This window comes from Gorilla gorilla, chromosome 13 (assembly GCF_029281585.2).
Source record: "Gorilla gorilla gorilla isolate KB3781 chromosome 13, NHGRI_mGorGor1-v2.1_pri, whole genome shotgun sequence".
In the NCBI taxonomy this organism is placed as follows: Eukaryota; Metazoa; Chordata; class Mammalia; order Primates; family Hominidae; genus Gorilla; species Gorilla gorilla.
The window spans coordinates 28,727,894-28,755,767 of NC_073237.2; the positions used below are offsets into that span (position 1 = coordinate 28,727,894).

Genomic DNA, 27,874 nt, shown 5'->3' on the forward strand with positions numbered 1-27,874 from the left:
TGGGTGGAAGGCTCAGTGTTGTTTTCTTCCTGCTGGCCTCAGCCCAAATTGTAAGAGATCGAAGACGTATTACTTGTCAAGGCAGAATCACTTAGAGCTATCTGTGTCCAGAAGGTCCCAACCCAAACATGTTAGAGGATAAACTGAGGTCCAGAGAAGGGTAGGATCTTTCCAAAGGCTCACTAGGAGTTGGTGTCAGAGCCAGCAACTCTGACTGCCTGGCCAGGCCTCTTTGTGGGTGACTGTGGTATCTGCTGGGATCCCTTCCATCTCTCACCCTGTGGTCACATGTGCTCTCCTAGTAGGTAAGATGTTTTTGATTGCCATGACCGGGAAGAAGTGCTACTGGCATCTAGTGAGCAGAGGCCAAGGATGCTGCTAAACATCCTTCAAGAAATAATTATCTGGTACAAAATGTCAATAGTGCTAAGGTTGAGAAACCCTGGGAATAGACAAGTCATTTTTCCCTTAATGGAATGAGCACAAGCCTGTGTATTTCTGGAGGTTTTGCTTCCTGAGGTCCCAGCAGGTTTGAGGGAACTCATCTTCCTAGAGAAGCCTGAAAGGGGGTGGTTTGCAGAAAAAGAGGACTCTGTGGAATTGCAGGTAAGTGGTGGACACGAACTCCTGAGTTGGCCTCTCTCCAGGAAGCAGTGTGGGCCCTGCATAAACACAGTGCACTTCTGAGACTGGTGTCTCTGGCCTGTCCCTTACATGGGGCTGTGGTGATTTCCAAAAGGCTTCTTCTGATCATGGAATGTTGGGTGCATGCTTATATCCTCAGAGAAGACACTGTTCTTTCTAGATTGTCTTTTAAAGACAGAGTCTCACCCTGTCACCCAGGCTGGAGTGTAATAGTGCGATCATGGCTCACTGCAGCCTTGAACTCCAGGGCTCAAGCAATATTCCCCGCCTCAGCCTCCCAAGTAGCTGGGCCTACAGACACGCATCACCATGTCTGGCTAATTTTTTTATTTCTAGTAGAGATGAGGTCTTGCTCTGTTGCCCAGGTTGGTCTTGAACTCCTGGGCTCAAACAGTCCTCCTGCCTCAACCTCCCAAAGTGCTGAGATTACAGATGTGAGCCACTACAACCAGCCAACACTGCTCTTTTTCATTCAGGTACAGAGGGCTATCTCATGCTGAAACAGAATGTTCCCTTTTCCTCTTATTCTATCCCAGATAAAGAAATAACTCCAAATCCTTGTAATACTTTTCTTTGGTTTTTGTTTTCCCAGAAAGCTATAGAAAAGGAATTGCAGAACATGTGAAAATACACATTTAACATAAAATGATTATTTACAGGGTCAAAGAACTAAAGAAAGGCATTAAGTGTTGCACTTCAGTTACCAGTCGAAATCGGACATCTGGAAACTCCTCTCCAAAACGAATTCAGAGCTCCCCTGGGGCTTTGTCAGGGGACAAATGTTCTCCCAAAAAAGTCAAGCTGGGATTTCAGCAGTCACTCACAGTGGCAGCCCCTGGTTCCACGAGAGGGAAGGTCCATCCTCTGACCAGCCACCCACCCAACATTCCTTTTGCTTCTGCACCTAAGGTCTCTGGTAAAAGGGGTGGCTCCAGAGGGAGTCCTTCACAAGAGTGGGTCATTCATGCTAGCCCTGTGAAAGGAACTGTGCGCTCTGGACATGTGGCCAAAAAAAAGGCAGAAGAGTCAGCACCATTGTGCTCTGAGAAAAATCGAATGGGCAACAAAACTGTCCTTGGGTGGGAAAGCAGGGCCTCAGGCCCAGGAGAAGGCCTAGTGCGTGGTAAGCTGTCCACCAAGTGCAAGAAAGTGCAGACAGTGCAGCCAGTACAGAAGCAGCTTGTGTCTCGAGTTGAGCTCTCCTTTGGCAACGCCCACCACAGGGCTGAGTACAGTCAAGACAGCCAGAGGGGCACGCCTGCTAGGCCTGCCTCTGAAGCTTGGACAAACATCCCGCCACATCAGAAGGAGAGGGAGGAACATCTGCGTTTCTATCACCAGCAGTTCCAACAGCCACCTCTCCTCCAACAGAAGTTAAAATACCAACCACTGAAAAGGTCTTTATGCCAGTACAGGCCCCCAGAGGGTCAGCTCACGAATGAGACTCCGCCTCTGTTCCACTCTTACTCTGAAAACCATGATGGAGCCCAAGTAGAGGAACTTGATGACAGTGATTTCAGTGAAGATTCTTTTTCACACATCTCTAGTCAGAGGGCCACAAAGCAAAGGAACACCCTGGAGAATAGCGAAGACTCATTCTTCCTGCACCAGACGTGGGGACAGGGTCCTGAGAAGCAGGTGGCAGAAAGACAGCAGAGTCTGTTTTCTAGCCCCAGGACAGGTGACAAGAAAGATCTAACTAAAAGCTGGGTGGACTCCAGGGACCCCATAAACCACAGAAGAGCAGCACTCGATCACAGCTGCAGCCCAAGTAAGGGGCCCGTGGACTGGAGCAGAGAGAACTCTACTTCCTCAGGGCCTTCTCCCAGAGACAGTCTGGCAGAGAAGCCATACTGTTCACAGGTAGATTTCATATATAGACAGGAAAGAGGTGGAGGCTCTTCCTTTGATCTCAGAAAGGATGCCTCCCAAAGTGAGGTTTCTGGGGAGAATGAGGGCAACTTGCCATCCCCAGAGGAAGATGGTTTCACTATCTCATTGTCCCACGTTGCAGTTCCTGGATCCCCAGACCAAAGAGACACAGTCACCACACCTCTGAGAGAAGTCAGTGCAGAAGGCCCAATCCAGGTGACCAGCACTGTGAAAAACGGTCATGCTGTCCCAAGAGAGGACCCTAGGGGGCAGTTAGGCACGCATGCTGAATATGCTTCTGGACTCATGTCTCCCCTCACCATGTCCCTCCTGGAGAACCTAGACAACGAAGGGTCTCCTCCCTCGGAGCAGCTGGTCCAGGATGAGGCTACACACAGTCTAGTGGCAGAGAGCACAGGGGGCCCAGTTGTGAGCCACACAGTGCCATCTGGTGATCAAGAGGCAGCCTTGCCAGTGTCTTCAGCAACTGGGCACCTGTGGCTGTCCTCATCTCCCCCTGATAATAAGCCTGGTGGTGATCTTCCAGCTCTGTCCCCATCACCCATCCGTCAGCACCCAGCTGACAAGCTGCCCAGCAGGGAGGCAGACCTGGGAGAGGCCTGCCAGAGCAGAGAGACTGTACTTTTCTCCCACGAACACATGGGTAGTGAGCAGTATGATGCTGATGCAGAGGAGACGGGGCTGGATGGCTCCTGGGGTTTCCCAGGAAAGCCCTTCACCACCATACATATGGGGGTACCCCATTCTGGACCTACACTCACCCCACGAACAGGAAGTAGTGATGTGGCTGACCAGCTCTGGGCCCAGGAGAGAAAACATCCTACAAGGCTTGGTTGGCAGGAGTTTGGTTTGTCCACAGACCCCATCAAGTTGCCCTGCAACAGTGAAAATATCACATGGCTCAAACCCAGGCCGATCTCAAGGTGCTTAGCAAGGCCAAGTTCTCCCTTGGTTCCCAGCTGCTCTCCCAAGACTGCAGGGACACTCCGTCAGCCCACCCTGGAGCAAGCGCAGTAAGTTGGACACTTTCCCTAAGACTTGAGCCCCTTTGGCACCCACCCTCCACTCCAGCTTACTGTTTTGTCATGGACAAAGAGAAGCCATGCAGGGGTACGCAGGTGAGCTAGTCTGCTTCTAGCTCCAACCCTCTGCTTTGGTCCTGGGCCCTCCACAGGAAGTAGAAATGATAGCAGACCAGGCAATAGGCTCCATCTTGTGCCAAGTATGCCAGTTGCAGTCACAGCCTTGAGAGCCTTTCTGCAGGGAAGCTGTGGGAAATGGGCAGCTCCTGTGGAAGAACAGCAGCACCCAGCCCTGCCCCTCAGTACAGCTGGGGAGGCAAGAGACAACTTGGGAAGCCCCTGTCTCCCTCCCTGTATCTCGTTGGTACTCCGTAATTCCTTACCTAATCCTGAGAAAGAGCAGGTGAGGGGGAGCTGGTTGGTAAGCTGGCCTTGGTCAAAACCCTGACCATTTTTGGCAGAGGCAGCTCTCAGCTTACAAATGAGATCACCTCCAGAAAGCTACCCAGGAGAGGCTGGGAGGCCAGGAAGATCACAGTGTTCTCTCTGGTGTTCCCAGGCAGGTGGTCATCCGAGCACACCAGGAACAGCTGGATGAAATGGCTGAGCTCGGCTTCAAGGAGGAGACGCTGATGAGCCAGCTGGCTTCTAATGTAAGTAGCCCTGGCTGGACACTCACAGGCTGTTGGGAATTAGCCTGCAGCTAATTTGATGGTCATCTTGTTTGCTGTGGCTGTGTGTGGGGAAAGGGTCTCCTGGCACACACTAACCATGACTGAGGCCTCACGCCTCCTCTTGCCATGCCTTTGAGACATCTTGAGTATAGGTACAGGTGGGAGATGGTGCAACACTCGCCTTTTCCAGGCTAAAATGTTTCCAGCCTCTATCCTCAGCTGCTCTGCCTTCCTAGCGGTTTGTCGGGGCCCCTCCCTGTGACTAACAGTGACCAGTCTGCTGCCTACCACACGTAGGTATTTCTACCAAATACCCTTCTGCCTTACAAAATACTCCTCTGCTTGGAAAGTGTCTCGAATGCAGAGCAGCAGGCCCCACCCTGTGCCATAGCAACTATCCTACATGTTCTCCTGCCGGAAGAGTGGCCTGGGTTCTGAAACTTTCCTGCCAGAGGAGGGACTGAAAAAGCAGATCTGGCAGAGCGCCAGCAAGAGCAAAAGCTGTATTCGTCCCTTGTTTCCTTCTCAGGATTTTGAAGATTTTGTGACCCAGCTGGATGAAATCATGGTTCTGAAATCCAAGTGTATCCAGAGTCTGAGGAGCCAGCTGCAGCTCTATCTCACCTGCCACGGGCCCACCGCAGCCCCTGAGGGAACAGTGCCGTCTTAGAGCCAGACCCTGTGCCGAGATGGTGGGGGCCCTGCAGGAGTCTGTGCTGGGCTCTCAGGCTGGAGGAGCCTCTGCCAGGTCCTCCCTGCACACACCAGAACCCACACGCTGGTCCTGCCTATGCTAGCGTCACCCCAGCCCCACGTGGCTTCAGATAGGTCCCAGCTTCTCCCTCAGGGCCAGGCCCCTGTCCCTCAGTTCCATGCACAGGAGTGCCTCCAAGGGTGGGCCAGGCCGAAGAACCTAATGCCTTTCCCTTGTGCCTAGAGAATATGATTAACTGACCCCTTGCCTGTGGGAATATATTTGGGTCTAATAACCCTGAAGTTTCTAAGTTTGGGGATCAGAGGATGGGGTGGTCAGTGGTAGCCTAGAGGTCAGAGGTCACAAGACAGAGAAGACAACATGCTGAGACCAGAGGCTTCACCAGCTGAATTCTGTGCCTAACTTAGAAGACTAAACACTGGCCCAAACTTAAACATTGGTGCTAGGGGGACGGGTGGGGTGAGCTCTGCCCCATCAGCCCTTGGAGATTGATTTGGGGATTTAGAGGCGTTTTTGAAAATGTAAATAGCATAAACCTTGACTTGATGTGTCACTGACAGCAGCAGATGTGAGACAGGCCTTATATTTACAGCTCCCTTCCCTTCCTGCAATCCACTGTTGAAGCAGAAGAGGGTGCCTGTGTCACACATCAATTTTTCTCCTGACTTTTGCTTGGGTAAAAGGCCTCTGTACAATGCCCGATACTCTCATGCTTCCATGGCAGCTCCTGGCTCCTATCTGGGACACCTCACTACCCAGCCCCCTCATGGAATAGTCCATCTCCTAGCCTGGCCTTCATCCAGTTCACCCTGCCCAGCCACCCTGCCTCTCAGGGGTCTGTGTTGGGAACCTTGGCAGTTGAACAGAGTGCTCTGTTCAACAGTCTGAGGCCTCTGAAACAGAATTCACACACAAACCTTCAGCCAAGTTCTGCCTGCTGTGTATCTTTTTAGCAGGAGGCAGCTCAGGACAGGGAAGACAAAGTAGCCTCCAGGTGCCAATTACTTTAAAGCCACTCTGGGTCAAATGCAGATTCATGAGTCACGGCCTTGGCCCGAACGCCCATTACTATGTGAGCTTTTATTTCCTTCAGATAAAGGATAACTTTTTATGGTTTTAAGAGGGCTTAATTAAAAGGCCAAGAAGAGGGTTAAATGGCTCTCTTGAGACACTAGCAGCCTGGTCCAGTCAGTCACCCTTTGTCAGCCTGACAGGGCCTCATCTGACCGCCAGGGGGCATCCTTATTGGTGCTTCCCGGCCGCAGGGCACTGCGGCCCCTCCCTCACATGATCACTAAAAACCTTAAAAGACCCAGTCTAGCCAAAAGCTCAAGTGGGACAATGGCACAATATTAAGGTCAAGGACAAAAACTTACTTTAGGAATGAACCCTGTTCTATCATCATATACAACAGCACCACTGAGAGCTGGTGAAACAGTTTAAATCCCGTCCTCTGCTTGTGGCAAATGATGCATAAATGCCTGCTGCTCACAGTAAAAGGGCTTCTTCCTCTTTTACTGGGTGATCCCCCTGAAGGCCCAGCCTATCCCAACTCCACAGTCAGGAAGGCCTACGTCCTTGGTCCACAGACGGAGCTGGGTCAGGTTTAAAAGACTCAGTCTAGGCTTGCCTTTGCAAACCAAAAACGAGGACAGGTCTGAAGTGGGAAGAAAGCTCCGAAACAGAAAACGGTTAGGTCCTATTCTATCCCCAGCAAATCTAAGCAAGAAATCTCCTCTTTATACACCACATGGCCCCCCCACTCCCATAAAAAAGCCTTGGTAATAAAGAAGTTATCACACCAAGACATACCTTTTAGATTTTTATTAGTAGTTCTCTCTGAAGAATCAAATAGTTAGCAAATTATTTTAGATTCAAGACTGTATATCCTTTGTATTTAGATCTTTAATGATGTACAACATAATACAAAACAAACCAGAGAGACTGATTTCTATGACTAGGTGTTATTCATTGTGTCATCCTAAAGCAGTGGGCTGGAGGGGAAGCTGTTCAAGGAGAACAGAGGTGGAGTTAGTGCTGGCCAACTAAATCATGGCCTGTCTGCTTACCCATTCAATGTGCTGGGAAGGGGCCAATGATTTCTTCAACTGTTTCCTAGAGGCTCTAAAACCCTGGGTAGCAGAGGACTGTGGTCCAAACCAAGCCAAAAGAAACAGGCTGGGGTAGGGAAGCGTGGTGACTGCCTGGCAGAAAAGGCAAACTCTGGGCCCCATAGGGAAAAGTGCATTCTTTGCACCTCAGAGATATTGCAGAACCAATGTTAACACTATGAGACTTTGTTAGGAGGGGAAAAAATAAAACCCTGGAAGAATCTTTCACTTGAACTCGACTGGAGTTCAGTCCACCAGTCTCAGGGGAAGGGGGAAGCACCTAGCTCCACAGCAGCATTGAGTCTGGCCCTCCTGCCCCATCTCCCCAGCCCCTCTCAGCAACTAGGCCAGGCTTCAGCTGAGGACATAAACACCCCAGAAAGACTAGGGTAGTCTCTCCGGAGGGCTGAGGTGGGAAGGACACTTCTCAAAATGCAAATGCGTTTAATACGGAAGGAGCTAGGACAGTTCTGGGGGCATTCACATGCCCGAATCTTCCCTACCTCCCCAGCTCAGGGCCTAGGCTCACAGAGACTGGCGAGCAGTCTCCACACCTGACCTTCTAACCCCCAAAAGAAAATCCGGAAGCTGCCCCTTCTCTTTCCCCACAGGTGGGCTCTGCAGGGCCTCCCAGGGATGGTGGTTCTGCGGCAGGGCCTAGGCAGGGCCTGGTCTCAGCTGGCTCCTGCCCGAGCCATGAGGTCTTCCAAAGCATTGTCCTGGTCATTGTTGTGTAATAGCAAAACTTCCTTAATGTCTTTCAGCTCAAAGCCCATCTCCTTAAATTTGCTCATTAACTGAAGAAACTCCATCATCTAAGGGAGAGAAGAGAACACAGATTAAAGAAAAGGGTGGGGTCACAGCACAGCCGAGTGAAGGAGTGTGTGTGTGGGACGGGGACTGGGGGAGAGCAGAATGTCTACATCCTTCCCCCAGAGCCCCGTGAGTCTCCATAAGGTCCCCTAGCAAGCAGAGGTGGGCTGTGGTGGAAGCCAAGGCAGACGGGTTTGGTGACGGCCATCAACCTTCAGGAGTCAGCCCAGTCCCAGCTCACTCTTGCTGAGCTCTGTCTGGGTCCCACCACCCACATCCATCTTCCCACCAAGGAAGGATACTGAACCCAGAAATGGCTGCTCTTCAAGGAGCAGTCTAGGCAAAAAGTCCAGCAATCTCCCTCCCTAATCATCTAAGAAGTTTGGCTTTTAGCCCAGGCCAATATTCCCTTCCCTTCACTGGGATTCTGAAGTTTTCAACCCAATGCTTCAACCACCAAGCCAAACGCAGGCCTCGGCCTGTCTGAATACTTGGGAGATTCTGCCCTTCAAATACTTCTACCTATAGTCACTGGCAAAGCAAAAAGGTTGTGTGTGGGCCAAGGGAGAAAACCAGGATGGACTACTTGGTCCCTCCTTTTCCATAGGGTTCCCATGAAGCATGAAGATTCCCACCTTTTCTTCTGAACACTGGTGCATTTCCAGAGCCTCTTCCACTAAAAGAGGGTCGAAGCCCTTCTCACAAAGCTGTCCATGTGCAAAGAGATAGTCGAGAATCTAAGAAAAGAAACAAGGGGTTTAGCACCTACTGCTGCTCTTTGCTGTGCTTTCCAAGAGACCTCAACAAACTAGTGTGTGAAGTCCGTTCCCCGCCCCACCCAGGCCGTCAGATACTGGATAGGATTTGATTTTGTGCCTTGACTGTGTCCAACACAACACGACCCCAGTGACTCTTTAATGAACACAGGCACAGCCTTCTAAACAGGAGCAGGCATTTTCCAAAGGAATTGCAGCCACAGCTGACACGCCCACCAGAATGGTCAACTCCACAGCCTGGGCAGGCGGCTACTCTAAGAAAACAGCCCAAGTCAGAAAATGTCACCAAGGTCTAACACTCCAGTACCCTATTCAACACTCTGGGCATAGATGACAGGATGAAGATTCCTGGAAAGAGACATTTGACCATACCCCAAGCCTAGCTCTGCCTCTTTTGGAGAGGCAGAGAAAGGGGGGGCAGTTGGAGAACAGCTCCAATTCTCCCAAAGCTGTCTCTCAGCCTGGGTCCCGGAATAGCTTCCAAAAGAAGTACTGCTCCCAAGGCTGCTGGCTTTCCCCAAAACATGCCCTGTGTCCTCACAAACCCACAGGAAAGGAGGTTGGTGCTACAAGTCTGAGGGGCTGTAGGACAGGGGAGGACACTACTCCAGCTCCACAGGTCTGAGCCTGCCCTCCTGGCTGACCAACCGCTCACCTGCTCAATATTCTCTCCTTTCTTCTTCATGGCTCTGAGGACACACTCGTACGAGTAGCCCATGTTGACCACCGTCTCCACACACTGCCGCTCGCTGGGGGACAGCATCTGCAGTTCAGAATAGGCCTGGGGACAGCTGGGCATGTTGGGCACTTGTGACACTGAGAAATTAGGAGGGGTGACCTAGTGGAAAAACAAGAAGATCAAGGCAAGAAGACCTGGGCCCCCAAAGAAGTCACTGAGGCAGCCTAGTCCAGGGGTTGGCATTTCTGACACTATTCAAGCCCCAAGAAAAGTGGTCAGGTTGGAAGAAATCGCCAGGTTGCTGGTCAGACACCCTGAAAAGGAACAAAGAGGGGTGGGGGAGTGCCAGCTGAGAGGGAAAAAGGTGGGAGGTCACCTGCAATTGTGGCTGTCCTGCTCTGCCCTAGTCCCACTTTGGTGACCGAGAAAGCGCCACAACACGACAGGCCCTTGCATGCCCAAATCTCCAGGGTTTGAGTTGAAGAAAGAAGTTGTGGCTGCCCCCGGGACTGATGTCCAAGCTGGCTGCGATGATTTCTCTCCAGCATTATCCCTTTCCCAGGCTGAAGTATCAGTCCTGAGGGGTCATTTTTCACTTCAAATACTCCCACTTTGGAGCTAACTCTATCCCAAAGTCTCTACTCTTCGGCAGAGGCTGTGAGTGTGGTTCCCATGCATGGACAGCTTAGGAACCTGGACAGCTCAGGAACCCAGGGTTTTGAGGGTACTCCACACCTTTGCCCTACATCATGTACTGTGCTTCGTTTCCTGCCAAAGCTGCCATCCTACGGTGCCGGGACAGAAGGCATACTAGCCACACCAGGCTGGATCCCACAGACTGGAATCTGGACTCTAGGGACCTGCCCACCAGCTACAGGCAGCCTGCTCCCTGCCACTGGAACTTACTAACCCCAGTCGGATAGGCGTACAGAGTGCAGTGATTAACTCCCCCAACATTTCTGATCACAAATCAAGCCCAAGGCAGGAAGACAGCACACTCCCAGGCCAAAGGACCCATTGACCACAGGAACAAGGTCACAAGCCCTTTTACAGCTTGGCGCAGGTCCCAAGAACCAGGGAAGATGTTCAGACAAAAATTTTTTTATTTCCTTGTTTTACTGGTGGGGAGGGGGAGCATGGTTAGGTGGTAGGAAGCCCTCTGTCCTAGAAGCAAGTTCGAAATTATATAGATGTAACCAGATGCTCTCCTCAAAGTCTGCTGGGGAAAGCCAGGATGGCTATAGGCGTCAGAGCCCATTCTGTTGGTGCTTAACCATCTCACCCACAGCACACACTCAGCAGCCCAAGCACAGGGCTGTCATTATGGTACAAGAGTCACAATAAGGCACAGGGATTGGATCACACCAGTCTAGCCACTTGGCAGGTCTAAGATTGTGTCTCCCTCTTTAGAGACAGGCTTTAACCTGGGCTAAAGAAACCAACAGCCACAGAGCAATGCCAGCTCTCACATGACATTCCCCAGCCAGGAAGGAGTCAGGACTATTCTTCAACTGCCTGCCCTTCTCATAATGCCTCCTAAATGCCTGGTGGGATGCAGGCATATACCCAGAATACTGCACATTACAAATGTTAATAAAATCATATCTAGCCGGGTGCGGTGGCTCACGCCTGTAATCCCAGCACTTTGGGAGGCCGAGGCAGGTGGATCATGAGGTCAGGAGTTTGAGACCAGCCTGGCCAACATAGTGAAACCCCATCTCTACTAAAAATACAAAAGTTAGCCAGGTGTGGTGGCACATGCCTGTAGTCCCAGCTACTCGGGAGGCTGAGGTGGGAAAATCGCTTGAACCCAGGAGGTGGAGGTTGCAGTGAGTGGAGACCATGCCATTGCACTCCAGCCTGGGTGACAGCGTGAGACTCTGTCTGAAAAAAAAAAAAAAAAAAGCATATCTATTTTAAACATACACACAGTACTCTCACATACCCTACTGGTGGAAATGTTATTTGGTATGCTTTAGGTAAACATGGCATAAATCCAGAAAACTGCTCAGATTCTTTGATCCAGTTCCCTATTTCTAGGAAACTAGTCTAAAGAAATAATAATAATGCAAACCAATATTTATGTATAGGAATATATCCATCTCAACATCATTTGTAATAAATATTAGGGACAACCTACCAAATATCCAGCACAGGGTGTTAGGTTAGCAAATAATTAACATATGACTGTTAATTATTTAAAGCATCTGAATTAAGTGAAAAAACAGCGGGTGAGGTGTCTCACACCTGTAATCCCAGCACTTTGGGGGGCAAGGCAGGCAGACCACCTGAGGTCAGGAGTTCAAGACCAGCCTGACCAACATGGAGAAACCCCATCTCTACTAAAAATACAAAATGAGCCAAGTGTGGTGGTGCATTCCTGTAATCCCAACTACTTGGGAGGCTGAGGTAGGAGGATCACTTGAACCCAGAAGGCGGAGGTCTCAGTGGGCCAAGATTGCGCCACTGCACTCCAGCCTGGTTGACACAGCGAGACACCGTCTCTAAATAAATAAATAAATAAATAAATAAATAAATAAATAAGAAAAAAGATATTTATTAATTGTACATGCTCTACAGTATTTTTAAAAGATGCACGGGATATCAAATGACTGATTTTAAATGGATGATTTTAAAGTATCATCTATCCTAACAGATGATACTTTTCTTGAACAGGGACAAACAAAATAAGAGTCACCTTCATATAAATGTTTCATGAATCAAACAGGCAATAGGCTAATCCAGCAGACCCCAAACGGACAGACAAGGTTTGAAAGGATCCCTCATCAAAATTATAACAGTGTTTAGTTTCTCCAGTTACTCACCAAATTTATTTACTCCAGGGTACCATTTTCAAATATATATAAGGCTCATAGGATTAATCTAGATATGACTTTTTAAACACTATTAACTGCATTCATGGTAGCCATTTGTCATTATTTTTTCAATAAAAGAACAGTAAAATTTACTTCCTGCAGGGGCAAAGGTTGACTCTGGCATAAAAAGGGATTTTCATACTCGATGACTGAAGTGCTCCATATTTGTAACCAAGTAGAAACTAGACAAAAATGAGAATTATTATGAAATCTTTCCAAATTAAATATGAGTGTTTGAGGGAAAGTACGTTTGTGAACAGAGACAAATATTAGTGCTCAAGCTTCTGAAGAGTCTCAGCATGCTCTCAGGCCTCAGAAGGTGGCAGTCCTTTCTGTACCTATGTGGCCCTCAAGCCTAACCTCAAGACAGCTTCTACCAAGTCTTTCCATAAACCTCCTTTTAACCCACTGCTAATGTGTGTGCACAACTCAGCGGACACACTGCCACCTGCGGTCCCACAGAGCTTTAGTCACACTGCTGGCAAAGTACTTATCACATTACATTAGTGTGAGCTTGCAGAGAGGTCAGTTACCATGTCATGCCCATTTCTAAATCCCCAGGGCCTGACTCTTGGCTCTACACTTACTGGTCTTCATCAACAGTTGTGGAATAAATTGAAGTCCACTAGAATTTTCAAAGGGAGAATTTCATTTAACACACTAAAATGTCTTTACCATCTCTTCTTCCCAAAAGCCCACTAAAATGATCATAAACAAACTAAGGCCAGGAGCAATGGCTCATGCCTATAATCCCAGCACTTTGGGAGGCTGAGGCAGAAGGACTGCTTAAGCTCAGAATTTCGAGACCAGCCTGGACAACATAGTTGAGACTCATCTCTACAAAACACAAAAAGTTAGCCAGGTGTGGTGGCACGTGCCTGTAGTGCCTGTAGTCCCAGCTACCCAGAAGGCTGAGGCAGGAGGATCACTTGAGCCCAGGAGGTCAAGGCTGCAGTGAGCCGTGATTACAGAGCAAGACCCTGTCTCAAAAAAAATAATAAAAATTTAAAAATAAAGAATTAAAACTGTATTCATCTTTAAAGCAATAAAAGGAAAGGGGGTAGCAGTGGACAATATATTTCTTATTCTTTTTAAATAAAGAAACCAAGACAAGATCTCAGTATGCTGCCCAGGCTGATCTCGAAGTCCTGGGCTCAAGCAATCCTCCCACCTTGGCCTCCCAAAATGCTGGGATTACTGGTGTGATATATTTCAATGAAATTTTAGAATGTGGAAAGATAATGAAGGGAAGGTAATTGCCAGCAATGAAGTTATAAACTAAGTAAGTAAGTAGGAAAGGGGGGAGTCAGTCTATCAGCCCATTAGGATCCCTAAGAGGGGCTCAGACTCTGGAAGCACCAGGTACCGTTGGGATAAGGCAAAGATACACACAGTCAGTGATCAGAGCAGTAAAGCCCTTGGTGAAACAGTCCCCATTCATCCCCACCCTGTGCAGGAGGCAGAAGGTATAGTCTCCAGAAAATGGGAACCAGAGACCAAAGAGGACTAAGCACCAGGCACAGTGTGGGGCAGAGTGAAGTGAAAGAACTTAAACAAGGATTAAGTAAAAGCAACACACCAGCGTTCCCCAACATCAGTCCTCAGCCAGAATTCTCTGGAGAAACCCTCACTCCCAAGCCCTTCACATGTTTACCTTTTGGGGACTTCCCCGGCAAAGCCAATTAACTTTCAACCTATAGTGAAGCTTAACGATCAGCAAGCACACCTCTGACACACAAACTTTGTGACTGTTATTTTTTTAGTGCCTCATACTTAAAGGTGAATAGAAAGCCAAAGCCACCAGCATGAAAACACCAAACCAAAAGAGGGAATAGACAAAGCACTTGGAAATTTAAAATATGATAAAGTAAAAATTGTATTTAAAAGGTAGTAAGATTTAGGCTGGGCATGGTGGCTCATGCTTGTAATCCCAACACTTTGGGAGGCTGAGGCAGGAGGATCACTTGAGCCCAGGAGTTCAAGACCAGTCTGGGCAAATAGTGAGACCCCCAACTCTACAAAAATTAGCTGGGCGTAGTGGTGCACACCTGTAGTCCCAGACAGGAGGCTGAGGCAGTAAGCTGCACTCCAGCCTAGGGGACCAAAATCCCATCTCTTAAAAAATAATCACCTACTATCAAGTTCAGGGGGAAAAATCAATTAAATAAAATAAAACGTTGTAAGATTTAGTAGTTTTTTTTTTTGAAGTTGTAAGTTAAGGATATGTCCCAGGAAATAAAACATAAACAAGATCTGCACTCTCATGTTTGTTGCAGCCCTGTTCACAATAGCCAAGATTTGGAAGCAACCTAAGTGTCCATCGAGAGATGAATGGATAGGCCAGGTGCAGTGGCTCACACCTGTAATCCCAGCACTTTGGGAGGCCGAGGCAGGTGGATCACCTGAGGTCAAGAGTTTGAGACCAGCCTGACCAATATGATGAAACCCCGTCTGTACTAAAAATACAATTAGCCGGGCGTGGTGGCACATGCCTGTAATCCCAGCTACATGGGAGGCTGAGGCAGGACAATCACTTGAACCCGGGAGGCGGAGGTTGCAGTGAGCCGAGATTGCACCATTGCACTCCAGCTTGAACAACAAGAGCAAAACTCTGTCTCCAAAGGAAAAAAAAAAAGAGTAAAGTGAAAGAACTTAAACAAGGATGGATTTAAAAAATGTGGTGCTCATACACAATGGAGTACCCATTCAGCCATGAAAAAGAATGAGATCCTGTCATTTGCAACAACATGGATGGAACTGGGGATCATTATGTTAAGTGAAATAAGCCAGGCATAGAAAGACAAACATCACATGTTCTCACTTATGTGTGTGATCTAAAAATCAAAGCAACTGAACCCATGGACACAGACACTAGAAAGATGGTTACCACAGGGGCTGGGAAGGGTAGTGGGGATGTGGGGGTGGTTAATAGGTACACAAAAAAATAGAATGGCTGTGTGCGGCGACTCACGCCTGTAATCCCAGCATTTGGGAGGCCGAGGCAGGTGGATCACGAGGTCAGGAGTTCAAGACCAGCCTGGCCAAGATGGTGAAACCCCGTCTCTACTGAAAATACAAAAATTAGCTGCGCATGGTGGCAGGCGCCTGTAATCCCTGCTACTCTGGAGGCTGAGGCAGAGAACTGCTTGAACCCAGGAGGCAGAGGTTGCAGTGAGCCAAAATCATGCCACTGCACTCCAGCCTGGGCGACAGAGCGAGACTCCGTTGAAGAAAAAAGCAAAGAAAAAAATAGAATAAGATCTACCATTTGTTAAGACAACAGGGTGATTATAGTCAATATTTAATTGGTCAGCCACTGTGGCTCACACCTGTAATCCCAGCACTTTGGGAGGCTGAGGCGGGCGGATCACTTGAGTACAGGAGTTCGAGATCAGCCTGGCCAACATGGCGAAACCCTATCTCTGCTAAAAATACAAACATGAGCCGAGCACGATAGCACATGCCTGTAATCCCAGCTACTTGGCAGGCTGCGAGAGGCAGGAGAATCGCCCGACCCCGGGAGGTGGAGGTTGCAGTGAGCAGAGATCACACCACTACATTCCAGCCTGGGCGACAGAATTAGAATCTGTCTCCAAAAAAAAAGAAACACCAGAACTCCTGCTCTGTTTATACCTGCAGGTGGAAGGCAGCAAATTCTCAAGCCAACAAGAAGCAGGCCTCTTCCCATCCTGAGATGAACAGGTCAGAAAGAAACTCCCATAATCAGGCTGGTCAAAGAATGACAAGCGTTCTAGTTTGAGAAAGATCTCTGCTGTTAGTTTATTGGCTTTGATCTCTAAATGGTTAATCTAACTTTAAATGAGAGGAAGGGAGTGTTGGCCAAGGATCCCTGATCTTTTCCAGGGAGATTTTAATTTCTCTAAAGCATTCAAAGTACCATGAAAAGGAAGAAGTACAGTGCTGACCAGAGCCCAACAACTGACCAAGAGGAATTAGAATGAAGCCCACTCCAAGAAGATAATAATGGTGTTCGGCACTCTATCAAGTTTACCCAGGCCAAGGTTTATGGAAGTTTACAAGCAGCTATGAGCTCTCTGACAATAGAAGCATTCACACAGACTATCATTGACCAAGAATGCTATTACTGGGACTTGTAAAGCAGGCCAAGATTTTCTATCTTTTTACCAGCTAATAGCAGGCTTGTTATGGTCTCTGACAGATATCCCACCAATATACTCAGGCTCCTTTTTGGCTCTAAATAGTCTCTTGATGTGCTTTTATATTAAAAAATCTGTAAGCTGGCCGGACACAGAGGCTCACCCCTGTAATCCCAGGAATTTGGGAGGTGGAGGCAGGTGGATCAACTAAGGTCAGGAGTTCGAGACCAGCCTCGGCAACGTGGTAAAACCCCGTCTCTACTAAAAATACAAAAATTAGCTGAGTGTGGTGGCATATGCCTGTAGTCCCAGCTATTCGGGAAGCTGAGGCAGGAGAATTGCTTGAGAGGTGGAGGTTGGCAGTGAGCCGAGATGGTGCCACTGCACTCCAGCCTGGGCGACAGAGCAAGACTCTGTCTCAAAAAAAAGAAAAGAAAAGAAATCTGTAAGCTGGTGTAGCAAAAGGTTCTTGACTTCTATTGATTTCTATTCTAGAATGCAATAATGTGTTGTTCTGTACTGCCAGGCTTGGTGGCTCACGCCTGTAATCCCAGCACTTTGGAAGGCCAAGGCAGGCAGATAACTTGAAGTCAGGAGTTTGAGACCAGCCTGGGCAACGTGTCAAAACCGCATCTCTACAAAAAACACAAAAATTAGGTGTGATGGCACGTGCCTGTTGTCCCAAAAGGCTTGAGCCCGGGAGGTTGAGGCTACAATAAGGTACGATCACACCACTGCATTCCAGCCTGGGCAATAGAATGAGACCCTGTCTCGAAAAAAACCAACCAAACAAGAAAAAACATAATCCCTGTCATCAGGAAAATATGGGAGTCGGCGGGGGATTTAAAAGACTTACCGTGGGACCAGTATTTGGAGGCGATGATTCCTCTGTGCACACAGACAAAACAGAGAGGGAAGGCATCTGGGAGGATGTCAGGGCTGGCATCTCTGTGCCACTGTCCAAGTTCAAAGCTGAAAGCCCAAGAGTGTGATGCCCATTGAGCTCACTGGCACTGCTTTGGGTGGAAGGCTTTAGGGAATTCTGGAACGTGCCATTGCGGAGGCAGGATGTGCTATGGAAAGTGCTCGCCAGCTTGGCTGTCTTCTGATTGCTGTCATCAGAGTCAAGTTTGGGGAAAGACAGGGATTTGATATTGCTTACTGCAGGTATAGGGGGGAGGGACACTTTGGAAGACAGTGACATCTTTTCACAGTTGCCCAACTGTGGTAAGGTTATAAAGCCATTGGGTTTATGAAGAGGCTTGAAATCTAGGGTTGCCCGTTCCAAGGATGCCAGGACCTCCTCATCCTGTAATACAGACCCAGAGCCTCCCCTGGGCAAGTTATTGTCCAATAACTGAGCCATAATGGGTCCAGTGGTTCCTACCAGAATATTTCTCAGCTCTTCCTTCTCATCAATAGTTTTTAACTCCAGATTATCAAATGGGTCTTCTTCACACTCAAAGTCAGCAAGATTGAAATCTGCCTTTATGTGAGGTGGGCTGAGAACTTTCTGTTTCGTGGCACTACTGCTGACCCGAGTTGGTGTGAGGATGCTGTTGTGCTGCAAGCTGGCGAGGATGGGGTTAATAGGAGGTGGCATTGTGGCTGTACTGTGAGTCTTGGAGAAGCTCATTTTGCTATCGCCCTCTGGGCCACTCTTAGAATTCACTTTAGCTTCTGCTTCCGCAATTTTGCACTCTGCTTCCCGCTCGGCTTCTTCGATTTTCTTAATCTCTTCAGCCCACTCAATGGTTTTCTTTTCCAAAGAGAAGTCATACTGCAAAGATATAGCAGAGGAAGGGGGAGTGAACCCAGGTGGCCATCTTTACCCCACCACCCAATGCACTCCTTCCTCACTCCTGGTGCAAGAGGATAACCGGACAAGGCAGCATTTAAGGCGTGTGGGATGATCCCCACTTAAAAAGAGTAAGGCTTCCAATGTCCTTGTAAGATTTAACCAAACTATGTTCCCACAAGCCTCTTGTGGGCAGCAACCTGGCTACAGACCCTCCTTGGATCTCTATTATCTAGCACAATGTCCTAAACAAATCCCATGCTAGGTAATGATAGCCCCAAACATGTAAGAAATACCTGTAAGGTGCCATGCATGATTCTAAACACTTTTTATATATTAACTCTCTAGATTTTCTCAATAACCCTTTAAAGTAACTACTATTATTCCTACTTAACAGGATCTACAACGAAGCATAAAGCTGGTAGCTAAATGGAAGAGCCTGGATTTGAACCCAGGCAGTCTGACTACAGATTCTATGCTCTTAAACCACTATCTATTAGATTATGATGAACAGGTTGCAGTTAAAATACAGAAAAACTTATAAGAAATCTAGGCATATTCAGATTAAGATTTTTACACAGCAAATTACACAAAGAGCCACTTCATGGTTCTTTAACAATATCTTAAGTATAGCTCAATTTACAAAAATTTATTTTGCACACTTAAGAGAAACAGACCTATTATATAAAGCAACATTCACATAGGACAGGAAAAAACAAAATCTTTGGCTTTCACCCCAAAGCACTAGAGCTACAGTATCTGTGTTAATGTCCAAGGTTAGAGACACACTAAAAGTAAAAAAGGGGGAAAAGAGAGGTCTAACATGCTAACACCAGAATTTTAGAGAAGAAACATAGGAAAGAGCCCCTGGTCATACTCAAGCCATTCAAATTCAAACAACAAAAGAGAAGCCTAGAAAGGCACATGACAAGAAGTTACTTTACATCCTGAGCCAGTTGCTGTGCCTCAGATAGACATATGGGGGGATCACTGGGCTTCCTTTCTACCACTAATGGAACAATGAGAAAAGAGCAGTGGCAATGACTCTGCTCTTCTAACTGTGGAGAAAACCCAATTTTGCAATTGGTTCCCCTAATAAAAATGGAGGCTATAACTAACTTCCCATTGCCCTATAAACATTGTTCTTTGAAGTTTTATTTTAAAAAAATTGGAAATTTCTTTCCTTTTCTAGCAAACATTTATTGAACTTTTGTTTTTTAGTTACCAAAGTAATGTAGAATACTTGGAACACAGAAAAAGCAGGGTGCGGTGCAGGGAGGGAGGGGGCTGGGGATGGCAGAAATATTAAAGTAGAAAAGAATGTGGTTTTGGAGTATAATAATAAATAATGTCATCTTGTATTTATGGAGTTCCAGGAACCAGAGTAAGCATTATAAATGCATTATTTAACTCTTCTAACAACCTTAAAAGCTAATCATCCTCATCCTCCCTTTACAGATGAAGAAATTGAGGCTTGCAGAAGTTAAAAAATCTGTCCAAGATTATATAGCTATTACAGGTCAATTCTCCAGCACATGTATGAGTGACACCAGGGGATGTTCTAAACCATGACACTAAGGGCTACCTCATGTGAGCCACATTCAACAGAAGCTTTCTGGACCCTAGAAGCAAGGGCTGTGTATGTTTTACTGGCTCACTTTAAAGAAATTTTAGCTGAAAAGTTGAGTTTGTATTGTCATGCAAAGGCAAATATGACAGTTATAGGAACTTTCAAGCCATCTGTCTAGAGCTCTAGGTCTGACTGTTCTCTGGGTACGGAGGGGACCAGATACAACACTACAACCCCATGGAGACTCCAGGCAGTCAAAGTTTAAGGCTGCTTTGTAGGCCAGACAGGCTTGGCCTCCTTTGAGAGGCCAAGGTGGGCGGATCACTTGAGGTCAGGAATTCGGGACCAGCCTGGTCAACATGGCAAAACCCTGTCTTCTACTAAAAATACAAAAATTAGCCAGGTGTGGTGGCACATGCCGTAGTCCCAGCTACTCAGCAGGCTAAGGCAGGAGAATCTCTTGAACCTGGGAGGTGGAGGTTGCAGTGAGCCAAGATGGCGCCACTGCACTGCAGCCTGGGCAAAAGAGCAAGACTCCATCTCGAAAAAAGATTGCTTTGTGCATTAGAGAACAAAAATATTTCACATGGCCCACACTGGAATGGAGCTCTTAGCTTTGATCTCCTTTTGTTATCAGTGGGTGCTATGAGCACAGTGAGCACAATACCATGCTTTTATTGGTGCTTCAGACTGACCAAACAAATGGGAAATTCCCAGCAAAGCCTAAATCAACAACAATTTGGGAATCAAAACAAGTTTTCTGAAGGCATCAGTAAAGCAGTGAATAATGAGAAACAAGACAGGTGTTTTTAAATCATATTGCTAATAGTATCATGTACAAAGGTAAGTAATGACTATTTGTTATTGCCAATAAAAAAATTCTTACACAAATAAAACATGGAAAAACGTTACAAAGTAGGTCTATCTCTCTTCTGGCCCAATAAAGTCTCCATACACAAAAGGAACATTAATTCAGTATTAAAGATACTTAAGATGCTTGACACCATTAGACATGAAAGAAATGCAAATAAAAACCACAACGAGAGACAACTTCTCACCCACAAGAATGTATATAATGAAAACGAGTTAATAAGAGTGGGCAAGGAAGTGAAGAAATTGGTACCCTCTTGTAGTGCTGCTGGGATTGTAAAATTGTGCAGCCACTTTGGAAAAATAGCAGTTCTTTAAAATGTTAAACATAGAGTTACTATGACCCAGCAATGCCATTCCTATACATTATACCCAAGAAAACTGAAAACGTGTGTCCACACAAAAATCTGTTTACAGATGTTCAGAGCATCATTATTCATAATAGCTGAAAATTAGAAACTACCACAATGTCCCATCAACTGATGAACAGATAAACAAAGTGTGTTATATCCAAACAATGAAATATTATTCACCTGTAAAAATAAATGAAGTACTAATACCTCATTCATACAACGTGGATAAACCTTGAAAACATTATGCTAAGTGAATAAGCCAGTCACCAAGGCTGCTACTGCAGAATTCCATTTATATGAAATGGCCAGAATAGGCAAACCCATAGAGACAGAAAGTAGATACTGGTTGCCAGAGGCTGCGAGAAGGCTGCCAGAGGCTGTGGGGAGTGACTTCTAGTGGACACTGGGTTTCCTTTTGGGGTGATGAAAATGTTCGGGAATTAGATAGTAATGATTATTACACAACTATGTGAATATATTAAAAATCACTGAACTGTATGTATACCTTAAAAAGGTGAATTTTGGCCGGGCATGGTGGCTGACACCTGTAATCCCAGCACTTTGGGAGGCTGAGGTGGGCAGATCACTTGAGGCCAGGAGCTCAAGACCAGCCTGCGCAACATGATGAAACCCCGTCTCTACAAAAAATACAAAAATTAGCCAGGCATGGTGGTGCATGCCAATAATCCCAGCTACTCAGGAGGCTGAGGAGGGAGGATCACCAAGCTCAGGGAGGTCGAGGCTGCAGTGAGCCATGACTGTGCCACTAGACTCCACCCTGAGTGACAGAGTGAGACTGTGTCTACAAATAAACCAAAAAAAGTTTTTTTTTTAAAAAAAAGGTAAATTTCATGGTATGTGAATTATATCTCAATAAATATTTTTTTTTCTCCCAAAAGTAACTGAAGTTCCCTCATTATGATTACTTACTGCATATAGACTTTGGAAGATAAAAAAAGTAACACCTTTTAGAATAAAATGGTGATACCTTAGTGAATTCCAGAAAAACAAAACTTCTTTTCCTGAAAGTTGCATTTTTAAAAATCTTCTTAAGTCACAGGAAGAAGAGTTAAAGTACCATATTTTTCTGTTGCTCTAGGTAACTTCCCTCAACTGTAAGTACCTTGAGGGCAGTGATTAAGGCATTTATCTCTACCTCCAGTGCCCAGTAGACCACCTCTCATAAACATGCGTTTAGTAAATGTGTACTGCAGTAAGTAAGTAACACAGGGCTATTTGTTGCTTTCAAGGAGTAACTCAGTACATTTCTATATAACTGAGCCTTAAAGATGGGAGGACTGAGAAAGAAGCCCTCGAAGAGACAGCATTTAACGCAATCTAGAATAGATTTGAACGGAGTTTTCAGTATAGTGAGAAAAAGAATATTCCAGGTGGAGATAATGGCTCATGAGCAGAAGCAACATATAGAGAGATAACGTACAAGGTCTAACAGACTACTAGTAACGTGGTTTGGAGGGAACATGGAGGAGGTGATGAGCTCTATTGCTTTGCCATAACCTTATGTCTAGACTAGACTCAATAAGGACTGATTAGTCATTGAACCCTTTTGAACAGTTATGAAAAAGGATGTGACAATTTAAAACTTTAAGATCATTCTAGAAACTATGTAAAAAATAGAAGGAAAACACTGCAAGCAGAAGGGCCAATTAAAGAGGCTACTGCAACAGCCCAGGTGAAAAATGAGGTCAGGCTGAACTGCAATTTGAGACACAGCAAATCTAACTTGAGTGACTGAAAAGAGAATGAGGACATTAGCAGAGAAAGGGAAAGAGGTGAAAAAGCTAGTTAAATGGGCAATGGGAATTTGGTCTGTGTGAGGTACAGAGCCCCAGAAATATACAACCTAACAGAGGACACAAAATCTGTATGTGTGTATAACAATGTGAGCCAGGCAACAATAGGAGCTATAAGAAACAAAAATAAGATAATACAGTCATAATGACAAGGATACGCTCTAAAAAATGCATGTTAGGTGATTTCATCGGTGAGGGCAGAGTGTATTTACACAAACCTAGATGGTACAGCCTGCTATACACCTAGGCTATACGGTATTGCTATGGTACAGTATTGCTCCTAGGCTATAAACCTGTATAGCATGTTACTATGCTGAATACTGTAGGCAATTGTAGCATAATGGCAAGTATTTATGTATCTAAACCTATCTAAACATAGAAAAGGTACAGTAAAAATATGGTATAAAAGATTAAAAATAGGCTGGGTGCAGTGGCTCACGCTTGTAATCCCAGCATTTTGGGAGGTCGAGGTGGGCGGATCAACTGAAGTCAGGAGCTCGAGACCAGCCTGACTAACATGGGGAAACCCTGACTCTACTAAAAATACAAAATTAGCCGGGCATGGTGGTGCACACCTGTAATCCCAGCTACTTAGAAGGCTGAGGCAGGAGAATTGCTTGAACCCAGGAGGTGGAGGCGGAGGTTACATAGAGACAGAAAGAGTCTCTCTTCTTGACGAGATTGCGCCATTGCACTCCAGCCTGGGCAACAAGAATGAAACTCCGTCTCAAAAAAAAAAAAAAAGATTAAAAATGGTCCACCTGTATAGGGCACTTACCATAAATGGAGCTTGTAGGACTGGAAGTTGCTCTGGGTGAGTGAGTAGGCGAATGTTAAATGTGAAGGCCTAGGACATTACTGTACAGTAGTACCCTTGACTTTATAAACACTGTACACTTAGGCTATACTAAATTTGTAAAAAACAATTTTTTGACCGGGCGCAGTGGCTCACGCCTGTAATTCCAGCACTTTGGGAGGCCGAGGCAGGCAGATCACGAGGTCAGGAGATTGAGACCATCCTGGCTAATACGGTGAAACCCCGTCTCTACTAAAAAATACAAAAAATTAGCCAGGCATGGTGGCAGGTGCCTGTAGTCCCAGCTACTTGGGGGGCTGAGGCAAGAGAATGGTGTGAACCCGGGAGGCAGAGCTTGCAGTGAGCCAAGATTGCGCCGCTGCACTCCAGCCTGGGCGACAGAGTGAGACTCCATCTCAAAAAAATACATACATATACATATACACACACACACACACACACATATATACACACATACATATACATATATATATAAAAAACAATTTTTCTCTAAATAATAACTCTAACTTACTGTGACTTTTTAACTTTATAAACATTAAATTTTTTTAACTTTTTTACTCTTCTGAACTAATACTTAGCCTAAAATGTTTTTTATCTTCCAAAACATTTTTCTTCATACTCTTATTCTATAAGCTTTTTGATCTTTAAATTTTTTATTTTTTTACTTTTTAAACTTCTTTCTTAAAAATGAAGCCACAAACACACACATCAGCCTAGGCCTATAGGATCATCAGTATCACTGTCTTCCACCTTCCCATCTTGTCTCACTGTATGGTCTTCAGGAGCAATACATGCATGGAGCTGTCATCTCCTATGATCACAATGCCTTCCTGTGGAATATCTCCTGAAGGACCTACCTGAGGCTGTTTTACAGTTAACTTTTTTAATAAGTAGAAAGATAATGCTAAAAAGTATAGCATAGTAATACATAAATGAGTAACACAGTCATTTATTTGTATTACATACTATACTGAATTGTATGTGCTATACTTTTGTAAGACTGTCAATGCAGCAGATGTGTTTACACCAGCATCACCACAAACACTTGAGTAATGCACTGCGCTACCATGTTACAATGGCTACTACGTCACTATGTGATAGGAATATATATATATATCATTTTTTTTTCCCCCAGTAGAGATGAGGTCTCATTAAGTTGCCCAGCCTGGTCTCAAAGTCCTGAGCTCAAGTGATCCTCCCACCTTGGCCACCCACAGTGTTAGGATTACAGGCGTGAGCCACCACGCCCAGCCCCTTATAATTTTATGGGACCACCATTGTATATGCGGTCCATCGTTGACCAAAACATGATTCAGCTCACAACTGTAGCTTTTTCTATTTCACTATACATCAAATTCTTACTCTTTAAACTTTTAAATACACTAAACTTTAACTAAAAATTACCACTTACCTGTACTTCTCTGACAACCTGCAAACAATCAGGCAAGGAGAAGCCAATAGGTAGACCAACTTTAGCTGGTGTTTTGAATTTGTCTCCTATCTTAAATGGGACATCATCAAGGTAACTGAAAGTCCCTATAATCAAAAATAAAGTAGAAAATATCAGCAAAGAACTTCATTATTTGTTTTGCCATAATCTTATGTCTAACGGATATGCATTAATTTTTGCTATCCTAAGTCTAGAAGTTAGAGTTCCTTCTCTGACTGCTTACCTTTTCCTTGACCCTAAATCTCTGAGAAGGAAATTCTACTGATTCAGTCTTATTAGGAGTTTATTTTCAGTGGCACTTAGTGTAAAAGCCAAAGTACTCACATCACCCACAGCCTCTCTGCCCTCATCTCCTTACAGTCATCCTCTGGCTCACTGTACTAAGTAATGGTGACTGCTGCTTTTAAAGATGACAGGTTTAATCCACCTCAAATATTCTGTACCAACTGTTCCTTCTAACTGGAACACTCTTCTGTCACATGACTCACTCCTTCAAGTTTTTGCTCAAATGTCACCCTCTCAGTGAGGCTTACCCTGACCCACCCTACTTAAAAGTACTACCCCACCCTCACTACAATACTCCCATATTACCATTTACCTTTTCCCCATAACACTTATTGCCTTCTAACATTATAAATTGACTTTTTAATTATATTTATTATTTCTCTTTCCCAAAGAAATATAGGGCAAGTATTTAAGTCTATCTTATTCAATGACATATTTTCAAAACCTTCAGCATTGCCTGGCACACATCAGCATTTAATAAATACTGAATGGATGAGACTCCCCAGAAAAGAATCTCCTTGATTAGGATTCTCTACTTTAGAAAAAAATCATTTTCAATTAATATAAAGAATTACTCCCAGCCTGACCAACATGGTGAAACCCCGTCTCTACTAAAAACACAAAAACTGGCCAGGCATGGTGGTGCATGCCTGTAAACCCAGCTACTCAGGAGGCTAAGGCAGGAGAATCGCTTGAACCCAGGAGACGGAGGTTGCAGTCAGCCGAGATCGCGCCACTGCATTCCAGCCTGGGCAACAGAGCGAGACTCTGTCTCAAAAAAAAAAAGAAAAAAAAAAAGAAGAGGAAGAATTACTCTAGCTTAAAAAACACTACATTCTAGAACAACATGGAAATCCTTAAGCAGCACAACACTTACATGAAAAGGGGAAAACCCGACAAAATCATGGGATTCTGAGTAAGATCATCAGGAGCACAAGCCATACACAATGGAGCTGCTTTAATCTCCTACAGGTTCTTTGCCCATCATAACTGAACAACATGGAAAGACCAGAACATGACCATCTATTCACAGGGTCAGATAAAAGGAAAACGCCTCTTATATATGACTCTCGATAGCTATATACTCCAAACAGGGCCATGTTTTCTTTTCTGGAGCAGCTCTGGGAGGCTAATTTACAGGCAGAACCATTGTGGACAATGAAATACAGTTGATAAAATAAATTTTGTTTTTCAACATTGGCAGCTGGTAAAGGAAGGTTTACCTCTCAGCCTCCCACTATTTTCTTGGGTGCTCACAGACACAGAACAAGACAAGTATACCTCTTCCATGAAGATGACTTCTTTCCTTACGAAAACTGTGTAGATCTCAAGAATTATCAACGTCAGAAAATATTTGTAATCTTGTCATCATTCCCATTTCCTGGGATAGGTATTTTGCAGATACACCTGAAACTCTCCATTAGGAAGAATGCCCCCTACTCCCAACCCTTGGGGGAATGGGTGTCTTTTCCATCTCTTTCCCATCTAACTTCTGGCCAGAACTAAAACATTTGAACTATCGCTCACTTAGCTAGCAAATTAAATTTACAACTGTGTTCAATTTAGTAATTTAACACTCTAGGAAATCACCATATTTATTAACACCCTAGGAATTTTCCAAGTGTGGTCATCCTTTTAGATGTGCTAATTTCATGGCTGGCAATGCCTATCACATTCCTACCCTTATTTACTTGAGTAATTATTATTTAGCCCTTTAAGAAGGAACTCAGGCCGGGTGCAGTGGCCCATGCCTGTAGTCTCACCTCTTTGGGAGGCCAAGGCAGGTGGATCATCTGAGGTCAGGAGTTCTAGACTAACCTGGCCAACATGGTGAAACCCCCTCTCTACTGAAAATACAAAACTGCACCGGGCGCAGTGGCACACGCCTGTAGTCCCAGCTACTTGGGAAGCTGAAGCAGGAGAATTGCTTGAACCTAGGAGGCGGAAGGTGCAGTGAGCCTCAAGAACAACTCCTTTCTCAACCTCAGAATAGCCAGTTAACACTACCACCTTAGGACTTACCTCTTTGTATTGTTAATAGTTCATTTCCTTAACCTCCCTTCAGAGAGTCTGAGCAAGAATTTGAGTGTCCCAGCCGGGCACAGTGGCTCACGCCTGTAATCCCAGCACTTTGGGAGGCTGAGGTGGGCGGATCATGAGGTCAGGAGATTGAGACCATGGTGAAACTCCGCCTCTACTAAAAATATAAAAAATGAGCCGGGCGCAGTGGGGGCGCCTGTAGTCCCAGCTACTGGGGAGGCTGAGGCAGGAGAATGTCGTGAACCCGGGAGGCGGAGCTTGCAGTGAGCCAAGATCGCACCACTGCACTCCAGCCTGGGTGACAGAGCGAGACTCTATCTCAAAAAAAAAAAAAAAAAATTGAGTGTCCCTTAACAGGGGAGAAATGTTTCATATCTATATCACCAAAACTCAGTATAATGTATGGCTCATGGAATTTGTTCAATGAATGAAGAACCAATAATAAAGACATGCTTTTGGCCGGGACCGGTGGCTCACGCCTGTAATCCCAGAACTTTGGGAGGCCAAGGCAGGTGGAAGTCATGAGTTCGAGACCAGCCTGGCCAACAATGGTGA

The 27,874-nt window shown here is 45.7% G+C and overlaps 2 protein-coding genes across 7 annotated transcripts in view; one reads left to right on the forward strand and one right to left on the reverse strand.

The window, feature by feature from the left end:
* Positions 1-6,897, forward strand: part of LOC101150995 (sperm microtubule inner protein 6) — a 144,385-nt gene extending 137,488 nt beyond the window's left edge. For both annotated transcript variants that reach the window (XM_063696954.1, XM_004047942.5), the window contains 3 exons: positions 1,305-3,551; positions 4,120-4,213; positions 4,764-6,897. In XM_063696954.1, the coding sequence (XP_063553024.1) occupies positions 1,305-3,551; positions 4,120-4,213; positions 4,764-4,904 (2,482 nt within the window). In that variant the 3' untranslated portion in view covers positions 4,905-6,897. The remainder of the gene's footprint in view (positions 1-1,304; positions 3,552-4,119; positions 4,214-4,763) is intronic.
* UBAP1 (ubiquitin associated protein 1) overlaps positions 6,759-27,874 on the reverse strand; it is a 74,638-nt gene continuing 53,522 nt past the window's right edge. For 3 of the 5 annotated variants that reach the window (XM_031014676.3, XM_055351659.2, XM_019033427.4), the window contains 5 exons: positions 24,956-25,080; positions 17,179-18,102; positions 9,305-9,487; positions 8,509-8,610; positions 6,759-7,875 (listed from right to left, as the gene is read on the reverse strand). In XM_031014676.3, the coding sequence (XP_030870536.2) occupies positions 7,735-7,875; positions 8,509-8,610; positions 9,305-9,487; positions 17,179-18,102; positions 24,956-25,080 (1,475 nt within the window). In that variant the 3' untranslated portion in view covers positions 6,759-7,734. The remainder of the gene's footprint in view (positions 7,876-8,508; positions 8,611-9,304; positions 9,488-17,178; positions 18,103-24,955; positions 25,081-27,874) is intronic. The other 2 variants (XM_031014675.3, XM_055351660.2) reach the window with 1 other exon arrangement.